This window comes from Haemorhous mexicanus, chromosome Z (genome assembly GCF_027477595.1).
Source record: "Haemorhous mexicanus isolate bHaeMex1 chromosome Z, bHaeMex1.pri, whole genome shotgun sequence".
Lineage (NCBI taxonomy): Eukaryota > Metazoa > Chordata > Aves > Passeriformes > Fringillidae > Haemorhous > Haemorhous mexicanus.
In genome coordinates, this window is record NC_082381.1 from 55,831,680 (window position 1) to 55,846,714 (window position 15,035).

The 15,035-nt window shown below is 38.8% G+C and overlaps 1 protein-coding gene across 1 annotated transcript in view; it reads right to left on the minus strand.

The window, feature by feature from the left end:
* ADAMTSL1 (ADAMTS like 1) overlaps window positions 1-15,035 on the minus strand; it is a 178,290-nt gene that overhangs the window by 50,734 nt on the left and 112,521 nt on the right. Inside the window, exon 16 of the mRNA XM_059874000.1 lies at window positions 1,389-1,599. Within this exon, the coding sequence (XP_059729983.1) occupies window positions 1,389-1,599 (211 nt within the window). The remainder of the gene's footprint in view (window positions 1-1,388; window positions 1,600-15,035) is intronic.

The window sequence follows — 15,035 nt, forward strand, 5'->3', positions numbered from 1 at the left end:
GGTTTTTACTGGGTTGGTTGCCCAATCCCAAAGCTCTCCCAGCTTCATGCACTAACCAAGTTCATCAGGTAAGTACATTAATATCTCCCTGGCTGTTAAGTGAAGACCAGATTTTATATACAGACACTCAATAGGCATATGTAAGAAATATGCAAAATGCTAATAGTTTTCACATGGGATAGAATGAAGACTTGCACACACCAAAAATGAAGATTTAAACAGGTGTTTTGCTTACACTTGCACCACACAGCAAATTTTTCCTTTATTCCTGGCAACAGTGCAAGATCCTTTCTTCCTGCAGTGGTATTACTAAAACTGTAGTATTACAGCCATTTAAAGAAGCATCTTTAAGTCTTTTGAATTACACAAGTATTTGCAACAAGATTTCAGCAAATTAACTCATTTCAGGGTGCTTTCTAAAAATGGAAAGCCTTGGACAGATCCATTGTGTAGACAAGGAATTGTTATAATTAGTGTAATAAACCATGCATCTCCCAAAGGGAAGTGTTCAACACACATTCTTAATCTGAAGCATGAGGAATCTATCTTGTACTAAACTAAATTGTTATTTGAGAGCATATGAAGTACTCAAAATGCTTTAAAGGCTCTTTTATCCTTAATCCTTCTAGTTTAATATTCCTAGAAACCTAGACATGGCTCACCCAAGTCTAGTCCCTGCAGCTGACCAATATATTTCAGATATTTTTGTTTGAAATCTATAGCCAGCTGTTAAGATTTTCCAATAACTTTAGCATTAGAAATAGCTACAGTCATTATTTACTTCTGGAAACATAGATGCATTTTTTAAGAGCAAAAAATGCACACTTTGCAGTTTTTAATGGCTTGTCAGAATGATTAATGATTCCTGTTGATGGGCTAAAGTAGAACCATAGAATCATAGCATGGTTTGTGTTGGAAAGAACCTAAAAGCTCTTCTAGTTCCACCCCACCCCATCCCCCCTCTGCCCCCCACTAGGCAGAGACAGCTTTCATTAGACCAGGTTGTTCAAAGCTACATTCAGCCTGGCCTTGAACACTTTCAGGAATGGGGCATCCACCATCTCCCCCGAGCAACCTGCTTCAGTGCCTCACTTACCTCACACTAAAAACATTTTTTTCCTTATATCTAAGCTAAATTTACCCTCTTTCAGTTTAAATCCATTACTCTTTGCCCCATTGCTACATGCCCTTGTCAAAAGTCCCTCTTCAGCTTTCGTGTGGGCACACTTGATAAACTGTAAGTCTGCTCTGTGCTCTCCCTGGAGCCCTCTTTACAGCAGCTGACCAGCCTGCCTTCATAGGAGACGTGCTCCAGCCCTCTGACCACTGAAATGTGTGCAATGAGGACTTTAGGCAGTAATAAAATGAGGTTACACATAAATTCTTACCTCTTGCCATTCTGTAGGATACCAGGAGGGTGGGCAGTCAAAGCGATTACAGGCTTGCACGAGGGATGGCTTGGGTTTGGAGCACAACTCATCTGCCAAAATCACAGTCTCGTTGGTCTCTCTTGATAGTAGATGAGAACAGAAGACATCTCGTGTCTGCAAACCAACCCCACAGGTAAGACTGCAAGTGCTCCAATTCCCAATCTCCCATCTGTGAAGGGGTCAGCAGAGAAAATCTTAAGCACAGAAAAAATTCACCTTAATCTTTCTCTTATTATAATGACAGATAAATGTAAAAAAGCCACGGGGGCTGCTTCTAGCCAGATCGCTGGATCCCTGCAGGATCAGGGTGCCCCAGGTGAGCAGTCTTGGGCCGGACAGCTCAGCCTCCCAGGGCTGCGTGCCCGAACCCAAACTGCTGTACAGCCGTGGCTACCTTAGCAAGCTCAGTGATTATCAGCTCTTAGTGATGTTCAGCTCTTTTATAGTTTCAGCTCTTAGCTTGCTAAGGTGCTCTGGCTAATAGTGGCTTTCAGAAGAGCAGACAGAGAGAGATGAGAAGGCAGCCTCGGCTGGTTCCATGGTGGTTTTATTGAAGGGGTCCATGAAGGGTTCCGACGACAGCTGTTCTGACAGAATGGGCCAAGGCAGCCCCTTTTATAGGGTTAGGGGGGCTTGGGAACTGACCAATTGTGAGGGTTAGGGAAAATAGCCTGTAGGGTCACAGAAAGATAAACAGGGCCTGGAGGACCTGAGTGGAGATTTCTGGTTTAGTTCCTATGACTTGGCATTTCCTTTTCTCGAAGCCTCCATCCGCCACGGGGTTTTAGCTAGCCCCATGTCAGCTACAGATAAAGAAACAGTAATGAAAGGGAATCTTCCTTCTCCAATCAATGTCACTTTGGTAGCTGGAGAATGAGAATAAGATGAATATTTGCAGTTCTGCATTTTCATCTCTTGTCAGAAGTTCTTGGACTGCAAGTTTCTGGGATTCCAGCAATATCACAGTAAATGTTTTGTGGCCTACAGTAGGATTTTTTGTTTTGTTTTGTTTATAGGAGTGTGGACAATGTATTTCAAAATAGAGTGGATTTAATTAGCTGGTTTTCTTCCCCTATATTAAACAAAAAATAAAGGAAGATATTAACAGAAGTTTAATTAAAAGAATGTAAAACTGAAATTCTGAGCACTAATTTCTTTGGTATTCCTGACTGACTTTTCTATGCTGTTGAGGTAGGAGGTACTAAAGCTTTGAGAGATGCAATGGGAATTACATGGGTTCATGGGAATTGCAATGGGAAATGAATGGAAAAGCAGGGGATCATCTGGATGAACACCTGCCACTGAATTAAATCTTCCCTGAACTAGCTATGTAAATCCTGCGTCAACAGGATTGTTGATATCTGTATTTCAGTGTTCATCACCTTAAAACCAGATTTCTGCTATTTGAACTGTAAAACCCCTAAATCTGTCAGGTAAACAGAGAAAGTTCCTTAAAACACTAGGCCTTCCACTCATGTCTCAGCTAGAAAGCACTTCAAAGATATGTAGAAAAGTATGCAGAAAAAATCAGTCCTATATTCAGAAGGAAAATACAAGAAAATACCCTCCCTTACAAATTCATGCAAAACTCAATGTTGACCTGGATATACTCCCACATCCAAAATGAAAGCATGAAAGCCAGATAGTGCTGTGTTTTCTAAATCTGAAGAGTAGCTTTATTTCCAGCATGACATTATTGAAACTGATTGCTGAGAGAATAAATTAAAAATTCAGGAAAAGGAAGGCTCAGAGAGCCCATCTTTGAAGAAAGCAAATCCAGGCAGAAGCTTAAAGAGAGTGATTATGAAGGAAGATACCCTCAGGCTCCAGAGAGGATGGAGGCAGATAATGAAGAAAAGTTATGAAGCATGTCAGCAGAATGAAGCAGATTTTGTGGAAGCAGCAGAAAAAAATCCCACTCTGATGCTCTGAGATCTGCAATCAATGGAAATAGCTCAGTGCATGTAAAACATACTGTGTTAGCAAACACAGTACTCAAATAATCATTTAAGATTGTGCTATCCTACAATCACTGAACAATTCTAACATCTTTTAATTTTATAAATTTATTTTTTGAGCATGTTTCCTCCCTTTCAAGTAACACCCTCAATATATTTAAACAGCTAGCAGGTAAGAAATTTTTTTCCTCCCTAGATGATATTCTGATGGACCAAAGGCACATTGCTCCCCTACTGTGCTCCATCTGCTGGTGACATTCTCTGATTTTATAAAAGGATCCATCCTGAGCCTCACTGTAAGCACTAATGATGCTGTAGTTTGCTTTTAGACAATATTCTTGGTTCTGTTAGTAGCAATGACAACAATCTGTTTAACCCTTTCTAATAATAAATGCATCTTGCTTACTGAAGTTCCCGTGGTCATTTTCCAGGCCATGATACACTGAAGGATACTAATCTGTACATATGTACTGGGAGCTATTTATCAGTGGAAAAGGAGCAACATATGGCAGCCAGTTAAGCTAAGCTGGAGTATGTTCTCCATATGAATGATCTGGGGGAGGGAGGTCTTCACAGATTTTCCCATGAAATTGTCAGAATTAATGGAAATGTCATCTACCCTTCAGTTTTGGTGCAGTCTAAAATAAGATGTTTGAGTAGGTGGTGAAAAGTAGGCATTTTCTTACTTCAGAATCTATTTTGATACATGGTTAGTTGCCAGAATTTCTTTTTTTTCAAATGCTGGCAGTAGCTGTTGCTTCCAGCAACATTTTGTTTGTTATTGGTGTAAGTGCAAAATGTTTCTGTTGGCAATTCACATCTCAGTGGCTAGCAAGCCACAGAAACCCTTTGGACATCTTGGCTTCTTCAGAAGAGGATGTCTGTTCTTCTTCCAGAAAGAAATGCTGTGTTTCCATAAAGAGAAAGGATTTGTTTTTCCAGTGTTTGAAATTTCTGAGTGTTGCAGGTTGCATCTGTTACCCTTCCCATAACCAACATTGTTTTTTTCACAATTCTTTCCAGCTGCATAAAAGAGGAGTTTCCTTTGAGGAGCTCATGAACTGTGAGGTCAAATACTCTTACCTGTACTTTCGTAGTCCCAAGTGACTTTTTTGGGCTTTTACAGATGGAGAGTAAAGAATGTAGAGTAAAGCAGACATATGTAAAGTGGAATATGGATGTGCAAATAAGTGAACCCATAACTGACATACATGAATTCCAACGTCCTAAGAAGCACAGAGAAAAACAGTGATAATCTTATAGAATTACTGGACTGTAAAATTATTTTGTAACAGTTGAAGGTGCTTGCAACACTTTGAATTAATTTTATCCTACTAAATTTACCAGTTAGTTTCTAGAGTACTTATACTGTTGGAGATAATAATATTAAAAATATATACATAATGCTGTTTTTCTGTAGTAATGCTGTTTTGCCCCTACTGTAGAATATTACATTATGCTAACTGAAATATGTCCTGTCCTAGTTCATGTGGTACTTAGCTGTGAATTCCTCTATTTTTTCTTCTGGGTGTTTTGGCCATACTGACTCTTCCAATGCACAGGGCATAAAAAAGAGAATGTCTTATGCATCTGTCAATACCAGAATTAAAATTCAAGTAAGAAAGAATCTTGCACTTTAAAGGCTGAATAGAGTAGTTAGAGAATCAAGCTGAAGGAACCTTGCACAAGTGGAACTGGTATCTTTGTAAGCTGACTGTGGCTGCTGTTAAGTTATAGGCTTTAGGAACAATCTGCATACTTGCTGGTTTATAGAACAGCTGAAAGTCATCTGTTTGGTACTGCCCATATTACTTTCCAGAACCTGGTGAAAGAAGTGCATAGTTTTGGTCCAAAACATACATTTTATCCTTTCTCCTTTTTCTTTCACTACTGTCCAAAGCTGTACTAACATATGGTAACAGAGGAATAACATATTTTTAGACTTATCATGCAGGAGGACTTTGGTGCATTTGTGCTACTAAACCCCTGGCTTCTCCTGGCTCTAGGTCTATCAGTTGCCAGTTGTCCATCTCCACCTCCTAAATGTCTAAGTAGTGTTTATGTATGTAAGCCCAAACTAGACTTCAAAAATATTTCAACAACTGTATTTAATATGAAACAGATTTCCAAACCTTTTCATCCTCTTCAGGATATAGACACATAACTCTATTGATTTACATAAAATGCATTGAATATTTGAACTGATTGAACAAATACTATATAAATTCAAAACCACTGAGACATTTAGAGATGGTTAGCAAAGAGGAATGTAAGAGGAAAGAGGCAATTCATAGGGCTGGATGTGTTGAAATGAATATATATCTATCAGTAATATATGTATCCCTGATATATGTATCACATGTTTCACACATATGCGAATATTTTCCAAATGAACATGGAAGAAAACAGGTTTCTACTGGAAATATTTAGGGAGCAGAGGATGGTCCTAAAATACAACTTCTTTCAATTATCATCAAAATCTCAAAACCAAAACTGATCACAGAAACTTTAACTTTCCAAATGAATTATTTCCTTCTTCCATAAGGATATCTTAGTAGTTTTTTTAGAGTTGGCCAACTATATTGGACATATAATGCAGGTGAAGATAGGCAGACTCAGTAGTTTCCGAAGTAGTTTCAGAAGTACAAGATCTGAGTGCTCAAAGCAATGGTTTTCCTTTAGTTTCTCTTACACGCAATGATAAGGGAAGGGTGTAGTCCGAAAACTAGACAAAATTTAATGAAAACCCCAGTGAACCAAAACACTGCATTTCTTGCATTTCCAGAAACTAGAAACTAACAAAGTCAATTAGTAATGGACAGATTTTATGAACAGAAAAACCCCAGATGGGAAGTTTATCAGCCAATGTATATTATGAATTAGACTAACAATCTGATCTACCATCACTTTTATGAATTGTAAGTCTAATTGCTAAAGGACCAATAATAAAGTGCTATTTTCTACATTCTCATTAAATAAATTAGGCTTATCTAAGGAATGCTTATGCATATGCTTAATTCCACATCAACAAACAGTTTCTGCAATTACTATGGTCAGTGCATTTTAAAATGTAAATACTCACAGCTCCCCTGAATAAAAGAAAGGGAACAACTTTGAAGCTCCAATGGCCAAAAAAGGCTGAATAATCTGTGGTTACCACAACAGGACGATTATTCCGCACTATTAATGTCAATCTAAAAATATTAGAGATTCTCTCAAAAATCAGTTTAAATGGCATCAGTTCCCTATGCCATTTGTAATAGGGAAATTATCTTGACATAGTTAACAAAAATCTTTTCTGTGGTCTTTGAATTAAACTTGGGCATTTGTTATCAGCTTAAGACTATTTTAAAAATTCCAGCATGTGACATGGACATGCAAACCTGTAAAGTTCTAAACATGTAATTTTTAATTAGAAAGGAACTTTCTTTCTTTCTTTCAGTAGGAAAAAAAAAAAAAAAGGTATCACTATCATATTGTACCACAGCAGTTCAGGTGAAGAACTGGAGGATAAAGAGAACAGGATCTTGTTCCTGGTTCTTTGCTGAACTCCAGAGATGAGTGACACCCGGACTGATGAAACACGGGCTACCTTGTGAGTGTGGGTATATTCCCTCTAAGTCCAAAGGGAATTGTAAAGTACTGGGCTGGATCATACCATTCTCCCACCTGTGTCTCAACTTCATATTCACAAAATCACAACAATACTTTTGTGTGGGTTAACCACCACCCCCACCGTGCTTTGTCCATGCTGCCTGCTTAGGTAGTAACCTTACAGCAGAGATGTTATCTTATTCTTTCTCTACCAGCTACCACAATAGGAGTCTCAGCTTGACAGGAGCCTCAAGGCATTATTGCATCGTGAGCAACAACAGGACAATAGTGCACTGTTACCTCAGTTTTGAAATGTCCTTCTCACTGCCACAAGAACTGGAGATCAGACAATACTTCTGCTAGCTAGAGAGATCAGAAAGTGGCACTGGCTAGTAAGCAGCTCCTCAAGCTGGCAAGACAAGATGCTAGAATTAGTTGTTGCCCCAGTAGGGCTACAAGCCTTCAGAACAAAACACTCCCTCAACACCCATAATCAGTCTGGAAAAAGTAAATGATGTAGGTAGAACTTGTAGTCTTGAGCCAAAGCTCTATGTAGGTGACAACTTTGGATTAGTTCCCATATGCACAACCTATATGGTAAACCCCAAATCATTCTAAGGTGTTAGGTGTTATAAGAAAATTATCTAGGGATGTAGTTTAATGCTGACAGAGTCCCTTCTACCAGTGCCAAAACAATTGAACATTGCACAGGAAAGGTAAACACTTTTCTAGACAAAGACCTCCCAAACTAGTTCAAAAAATGAAATTATTGCCATTTTTATGTGGTTAAACCATATGAAAATAATACAAAGGAGCTCTTCTTATTTCTAAAATAAACATGCATCAATGTGGAGAAAGGTTTGCCTGGAAGCATCTGACTTAACATCTGTCACCTGCCTGGATAAAGAGATTCCTCAGTGCACAAGGGCTGTGAGGCAGCTGTGTATATGTGCATACAACAGGCTGAGTAAATCACATATTATACCAATACTGGCTTCCTCCAGTCCACTGTCAACCTGTGCAGTCTCCATTTGGCCATGAAGACAGAGGGGTCTGCTCACAGCCCAAATATCTCCTCCCTTCCTTTTCCCTAATAAACCCGAACAGTGTTTGTGGCAAAGTTTCCTGCTTCAGGTGTGAAAGACTTTCTTGAGGCTCATTTAACAGATATATCTGTGATTGAGTAAATATGCTCAGTATCATATCTTAAATACCATGTCAGAATGTGGTCTTAAGCTCTGAAGAGCTGAAAAATATACCATCCATTTCATTTGGGTGGCATAGTTTCTTGCAGTGAAGCTACAGGACTGAGATAAGAACGCCCAAGTCAGTTCTTGACTTTATAATCAAAGAAGTCTCAAAGAAGGTGGCACAAAAATCAAGACTTTAACTACAAGTTATTTTTCATCCAGATGTTAAATCATTCACAGTAAAATCTGACCGCTCCTTTGAAATGAAGTATAAGAGCACAGACCTCAACCCTGGTGCTCAAACACAGATCTGATTTCTTTAGGAAAGGATTTCCCTACTGCTGTGGTTCAATTTGTAGTTGATCAAAGATTAAAAATACACATACAATACACACATACTTCAGAAGAAAAGTGAGATTTAACTAAGCTCTGAAAAAAACAATGCTTATTAAAATATAATAAATGAAAATACAATGAAAGTACTTTTAAATCATCGCCAGAAAAAGCAGAAAAAATAATTCATACTTAAATTTGTCAGTGCCAGCATCACAAAATCCATTGTACAGACAGTATCCATTGCACAGTGTCTTCACTGTGACAAGGAAACTGAACAGGCAGGAAAGGTTTCAGGAGACTGTTGTGCTCAAGGGAGAATGAGGTGTTTCTTCAGAAAGTGAAGGAAAAAGTGAAGGAAGTGAAGGAAGTCCATTAAAGATATGCAGACAACACAAATAAGCAGATCAAAGGCTCAATGAAAGTGCTCTGATAGGTGACAGAAGTGGCCTGCACTCTATAAACTTACTGATATCAATTAACATTGCAGCTCATTATAGCTGATTGTGGCAGGGAGCCAGTATTTACATGACAGAGCCAAACAGAGGAACATAGAGAAGGAACTCAAAAGTCAGAGAAGTACAGAGGGTAAAAGCAGCTCTACAGCTGACAATTCTGATTGCGAGAGTAACCTTATGACATGCTTCAAGCAATATTTATAAGGTTCTGCACTTTAAAAATGTTTTGCTGTCCCTTGAGTCCGAGGTACAGAACATCAGCGATTGAGACAGGACAGGAAAGAGAGTTTGTGTTCTGCTGCCAATATTTTTAACAGTGGGAGGTTGTGCAGTGGGTCTTTCAGGGGACTTTGGCAGATACAGATTTCACGAACCACACAGGAATATGAAAGGGCAGTTTCAGTTAAGTGAACTGGTTTGGCAGGAAGCTTCTTTGAGGAATTAGCAGATATACTGGGTACTGAAAAGTGCCTCACATGAGACTTTATTCTGGTTGGTAACTTCAGCATTGAGATAATTGATAGCAATGGCAGTCTTTAATATAACTACACAGACCAGGTTAGGTTTAAAAGGTGAACAAATACCAGTTTAGATTTGACTTATGCTTAAAGCAGCAACTTGTTACAAGGATATTGTTTAGTTTATTAGGTGAGATACAATGAAAATAGATCCTTAGTAGGTCTTTCAAGAATGAAGCAGTTAACAGGTAAGGAAAAGAGTAAATCAGCGTAAAGGTGGAAATCTGGTTAAGAAATAATATTGGGAGGTTTGAGGAATAGAACACAAAGTGCACAAGTGAAACTTGTAACAGGAGGTGGCAGAAGCTGAATGAGGAATCCATGGAGGAAACACACTGGGAACTACACCAGGGTGAGTTTGAGCTAATGTACATTGCCCTAAACCTACATTCAAGCAATGCAGAAACACAAGAGCCACTAATTTATGAATAAATTTTGCAGATCAGTCTACATGATTCTTTCACAAAGAAGAAAAGGAAAAATATCCTGGTTTCTGCTCAGGTAGTTAATTCCTTCTCTATAGTTGGTTGGATTCAGTGTGAGAATAATGTTGATAACACACTGATATTTTGTTTGCTGCTAAGTAGTGTTTATACTAAGTTAAGGACTTTTTTTAAGTCTTGTGCTCTGCCAATGAGGAGGATCAGAAAAAAATACTGTGAAGGAGCATAGCCAGGACAGGTGACCCAAAGCAGCCAAATGGATATTGGGCACTGCAGGATGTCATGCCTGATATATAAACTGGAGAAATTACCTGGAAGGGGGGTTGTTTGGGGTGCAGAGATGGGGCTGAGCATTTGTCAGAAGGTGAGCAATAGTATTGTGCATCTCTTGTTCTTCCTTGTTTTTCTTCCTCTCTTGTTATCATTCTTGTTATTATTCTCATTTTCATTATCTACTCTAATTATTATATGTTATTTATGTTTCAATTATTAAAATCTTACTCTCTCAACCTACAAGTTTTAGTTTTGATTCTCCTTCCCATTCCATGAGGTGTGAGAGTGGGAGTGCAAATCTTCATTGTGCTGAGCTGCCATCTGGGCTTAAATCACAACAGGCAGTGCTTTATGTTGAGAGCTCCCTAGCTCTTTCCACACAGGTGCTTTCCATGCAGGACTATGTCATAAGCCAGTACCTTTTCTTTAGGCCTACCTTTACAACATAAGGAGAATATTAAAAAACCCAGCTGTTCCTGAGGAAGACATCAGTAAGCTTACAGACACCAGAAGACAAACAGAGAAGCAGCTCAGCAGGCGAGAAAGATGTGCAGTCAGCTGACAATTTTTAATCTGAAATTCCTTCTAAAACAAAACTTTAAAACATTACATATGAATGTAGATGGCACAGAAATAATATCCAAAAAGCCTGACTGCACAAATTGTAAGGTCAATATTCATGAACCATGTGATTTTGCCCTACAGACTAACAAGACTCTCCCTAAATCAAAAAAAGCCTTTCCTGAAATAATAAGGGCAGGAAAGAAGCAAAGATGTCACTGAATTGAATGGACAAAGCAAGTATATTCATGAATGAAAGAGTGTTCAGATAACAGTGACTGGGTTTCAATAATTCTCTAGGAAATCCAAGTTTTATGAGCAGTACTGCCGCAAAAACAGAAGATAACATGAGCTTCTTGCTGACCTGGCTGGCAGCATTACAGGGAAAATATTTTCAACAGGATGAACTATTCCTGAACTATTTAACCAAGGAAGAAGATACAAACAGACTGTCTCTCAAATTAAAGAATACACAGTGCTTCTCTAGTTTTTATTTAGTAGGGGAAAGAACTTAAGAATATATCTATATAACTATATGGTATTGTGATTGAACTCAGGAAACTCAAAATGTCTGCTTACATTCCATGCTCAGCTCTGAGTTCCCTTCAGTGTCCTTCTGGCAATATAGTGCAAAAAAGGCAGTACAAGAATTTTGTTCTAAGGGTGCATCCAGAACCTGTATTTTATGCTGAATTTTATATTTATATTTTATATTTAGACTTTTTACTTTTAATGAACAACCTGGAAAAGATCAAAATATGGGTCCATGAGAATCACATGCAGGGTCAAGGCAGCCCCTGGTGTCAACACAGGCTGGTGAATGAACAGATGGAGATGGAGAGCAGCCCTGCCGAGAAGGGCTTAGGGTTGCTGGGGGATGGGAGGCTGGACATGACCCAGCCATGGGCTCTCCCAGCCCAGAAAGCCAAAGGTGTCCAGGGCTGCATCCAAAGCAGTGTGGGCAGCAGGGCCAGGGAGGGGATTCTGCCCCTCTGCTCTGCTCTGCTGAGACCCCACCTGCATCCAGCACAGGAAGGATGTGGACCTGTTGGAGCATGTCCAGAAAAGGTCATGAAGATGGTTGGAGGGATATAAAAATTCTCCTGTGAGGAAAGGCTGAGAGGACTGGGAATATTCAGCCAGGATAAGAGAGGGCTTTAGAATGACCTAATAGCAGCCTTCCAAGTGCATTAAGGGAGCCTACAAGAAAGATGGAGGGACTGTTTACAAGAGCATGTACTGACAGGACAAAGGGGAAAGGTTTCAAACTGAGAGTTGATTTAGATTTCATATTAGGAATAAAGTCTTTACTGTGAGGGTGGTGAGACACTGGCACACTCCACAGAGAAACTGTGAAAGCACAATCCCTGTAGGTGTTCAAGACCAGGTTGGATGGGACTCTGAGCAACTTGATCTAGTGGAAGATGTCCCTGCCTATGGCAGGGGTGTTGGAAATACATGATCTTCAAGGTTCTTTCCAAACCATTCTATGAATCCAGTCCTTTTTACTTTATATTTAGAGATCCTGAAACTGTGACCAATAATATATTTAGTAGTTCACTCACTCTTCTCTATTAATAGATTCTTTTTTTCACATTGACATTTAGAGACCAAAACATACAGGTGCCCCTCACTTAGAGTAGGGAGGCTCTAAACTCATGTTATACCCACAAACCGTCAAAACCAACTATGTTAAAGTAGTCAGATTCATGGAAGTATCAAATGATTCTGACTCAATGGAAGGAAAAATTCTATTCAAAGTGATGGTATCATAGAAGTTATGATCTACATAGGCAAATTTAAAGGTATTAAAACACATCATATCTCCATCCTAATTGCTGTATCTACACAGATTTGTGTGCAGAATCCACATACTCCAGAATGGCAACTTAATGCACTTCTCCAAATCTTCCTGAGTGAGAAATTGGCATCTTAGATCTTGCAGAAAATAGTGACTTAAGACAATGCAGTTTGCTTCCTCATGGGAAGGGAAATGTACTTGTCTTATGTACCTGAAAATCTTTGTTCAGACCTGAACAATGTAAGCATTACAATTAAACAAACAAGCACACATCCATACAATACAGTCAAAAATCTGTGGGTCCATTGGGTGGTAATTAGATGTGCAGAACTCTGGTGAGAGAGTCTCCTAAAGCTGTGAATGAGCTACTAACAATTGGTTAGAATATACAGTGCATCAGCTTAGTCACAATTCTAATGGCTAAATGCACAATGAAGATGGAAATTTTCATGGGCAAAAATAGGTCTTGCTGTCCTTCTGAAGATGTGACAGACCTACTTGGCAGATGGAGAATTCATAATTTCATCAGTCCGGCTCCTTTAATAGGTACTTAATTCACTCCAAACTGAATGGAAGTGAGGGTACCTTCTCCATTTATTTAATGTGTGAATCTTTCTGATGAGTAACTATGTTACAGAACCGTACAATACATTTTCAAGAATTAGCCATATTTTAATTTTTTTGCATATCTTATATTTTCATCCATAAAGGTTTATTGTTTTGAAAGTACTAGGTATTCCTCAGACTCTCAAAAATTGCTTCAGCAATACTGTAAGTGGAAGATATAATGGTGCTGTTCAGTTCACCCCTTTTTAAAGGAAGTGAAGATTGTAAAATCAACAATTTATAAGATCCTGTAGCTTGTTTCATATGTTAATGCTGAAGCGAAAAAGTTAGTCCTGCTCATTATGCTACAAAATGTTTGACTTCATATTTGGTACAAAAGGAAAGACATGCTTTTTTTTTGCTGCTCTTGGGAAAGCTTCTTTTGGGGAATGAAATCCTGCTGCAGAGGCAGTAAATTAATACTCAAGAAGACTGAGAATAAATTTAGAGAAAAAAAAGAAGAGTAGAAGCTAACATATGAAACACTGGAGTGAGATGGTATTTGTTCAAAATACTGAAAAATACCAGTTTGCAGTGGATTCTAAATTCTAGCATAAGTGAAGAGAAAGGTTAGGAGAAGTGGACTGTATTAAGGTGATGAAACCCAGAAAATTGACTGTGCAGGAAGAAAAAGAAAAGTCTGCTCTGCAGAGGAACTCAATAAGTCCCTAGCACGAATTAAAGCTAATACTCATCACAAACCAAGCTATAACAAAACTGTGTTAGGACATGACAAAAATCTTTCAAGACAATGGTGTACTAACTTGGAGAAATTTGTAAAATGGATATCTGTGTAGAGGAAAATAATCTAAGTATTCTAATTAAGAAGTGTGATTTATCACTCAAAGTAAGAAGGATATATGGTAGAAGTTACTAAAAAAAATTTGTAATTGCACTCTAATATTTTATGGAGATAGTAGTCTGATGGGAATAGAAGCTGAAATGAAGAAAAATATCTCTTAAAGTGATCCTATCTAATGAAGGAACCATCATATTATTTAAAGCAAAATGGGGGAAGACCTCTGAAATTTTAAACTAGAAGAGCTGGAGGCAGGGTGTGAAGGAGGCTCCAGAGCTCCTCTGACCCTCCGAACTTGCAGGTTGCCTTGCTTCACATTTTGATGTGACACACATGGCTGAAAAGAGTCTCCCTGGGGACTTCACTGTAACTGCAGCTGAGTAAAGGACACTGAGGAGCAAGAGAGAACCACCAGAGAGAAACGGGAAGGGCAGGCTGCCAGACACATCTTGGACAATCTCTTGAGAGCCAGAAAGGGTGCAAAGCAGGAGATTAGATTATAGAAAAGGGGAGAGAAGATAAATGTTTTTAGGTCACAAATAAATATGTTTTAAGGCCAGGGATGTATTAGAGTGATAGGGGTAGTCATGCAGGTAATCCAAGTTAAGAGCATGACAGAGCCACCCAGGGAGGGCAGCTTGTTTAGATGTCCCTGTATAGGCCTGTGTTTAGCGTAGTAAAGCTAGGGAATAAATTACTTTATGATTCCCTCACCAAGTCCACGGCTTCAGTCTAAGATGTTTCTCAAACTGAAGGTGTCAAATAAGAGCGAATCTGCCCTGTGTGACAGCATATTCCTTCTAACGTCTGATTCTCCAACCTCTTCCACCACAGTCCAAGCTGTGGTCTGTGATCCCAGGAGGCTCTGTGGGCTACATCTTAAGAGGCTCTCAAAGCCATTCTCAATGTGCTTCAACAAAAAATAGACCTAAATGCATCCCATTTAAAAAAATACATCACTTGTTTGTGAGGATTTGAAAGCCTGTCTGTGTCACAAAGAGACAGTAATGTCTAACAAAGAGACATCTTTGCCTCATTAATGCTAATTCTGACTTACAACTCTGGAAAAAA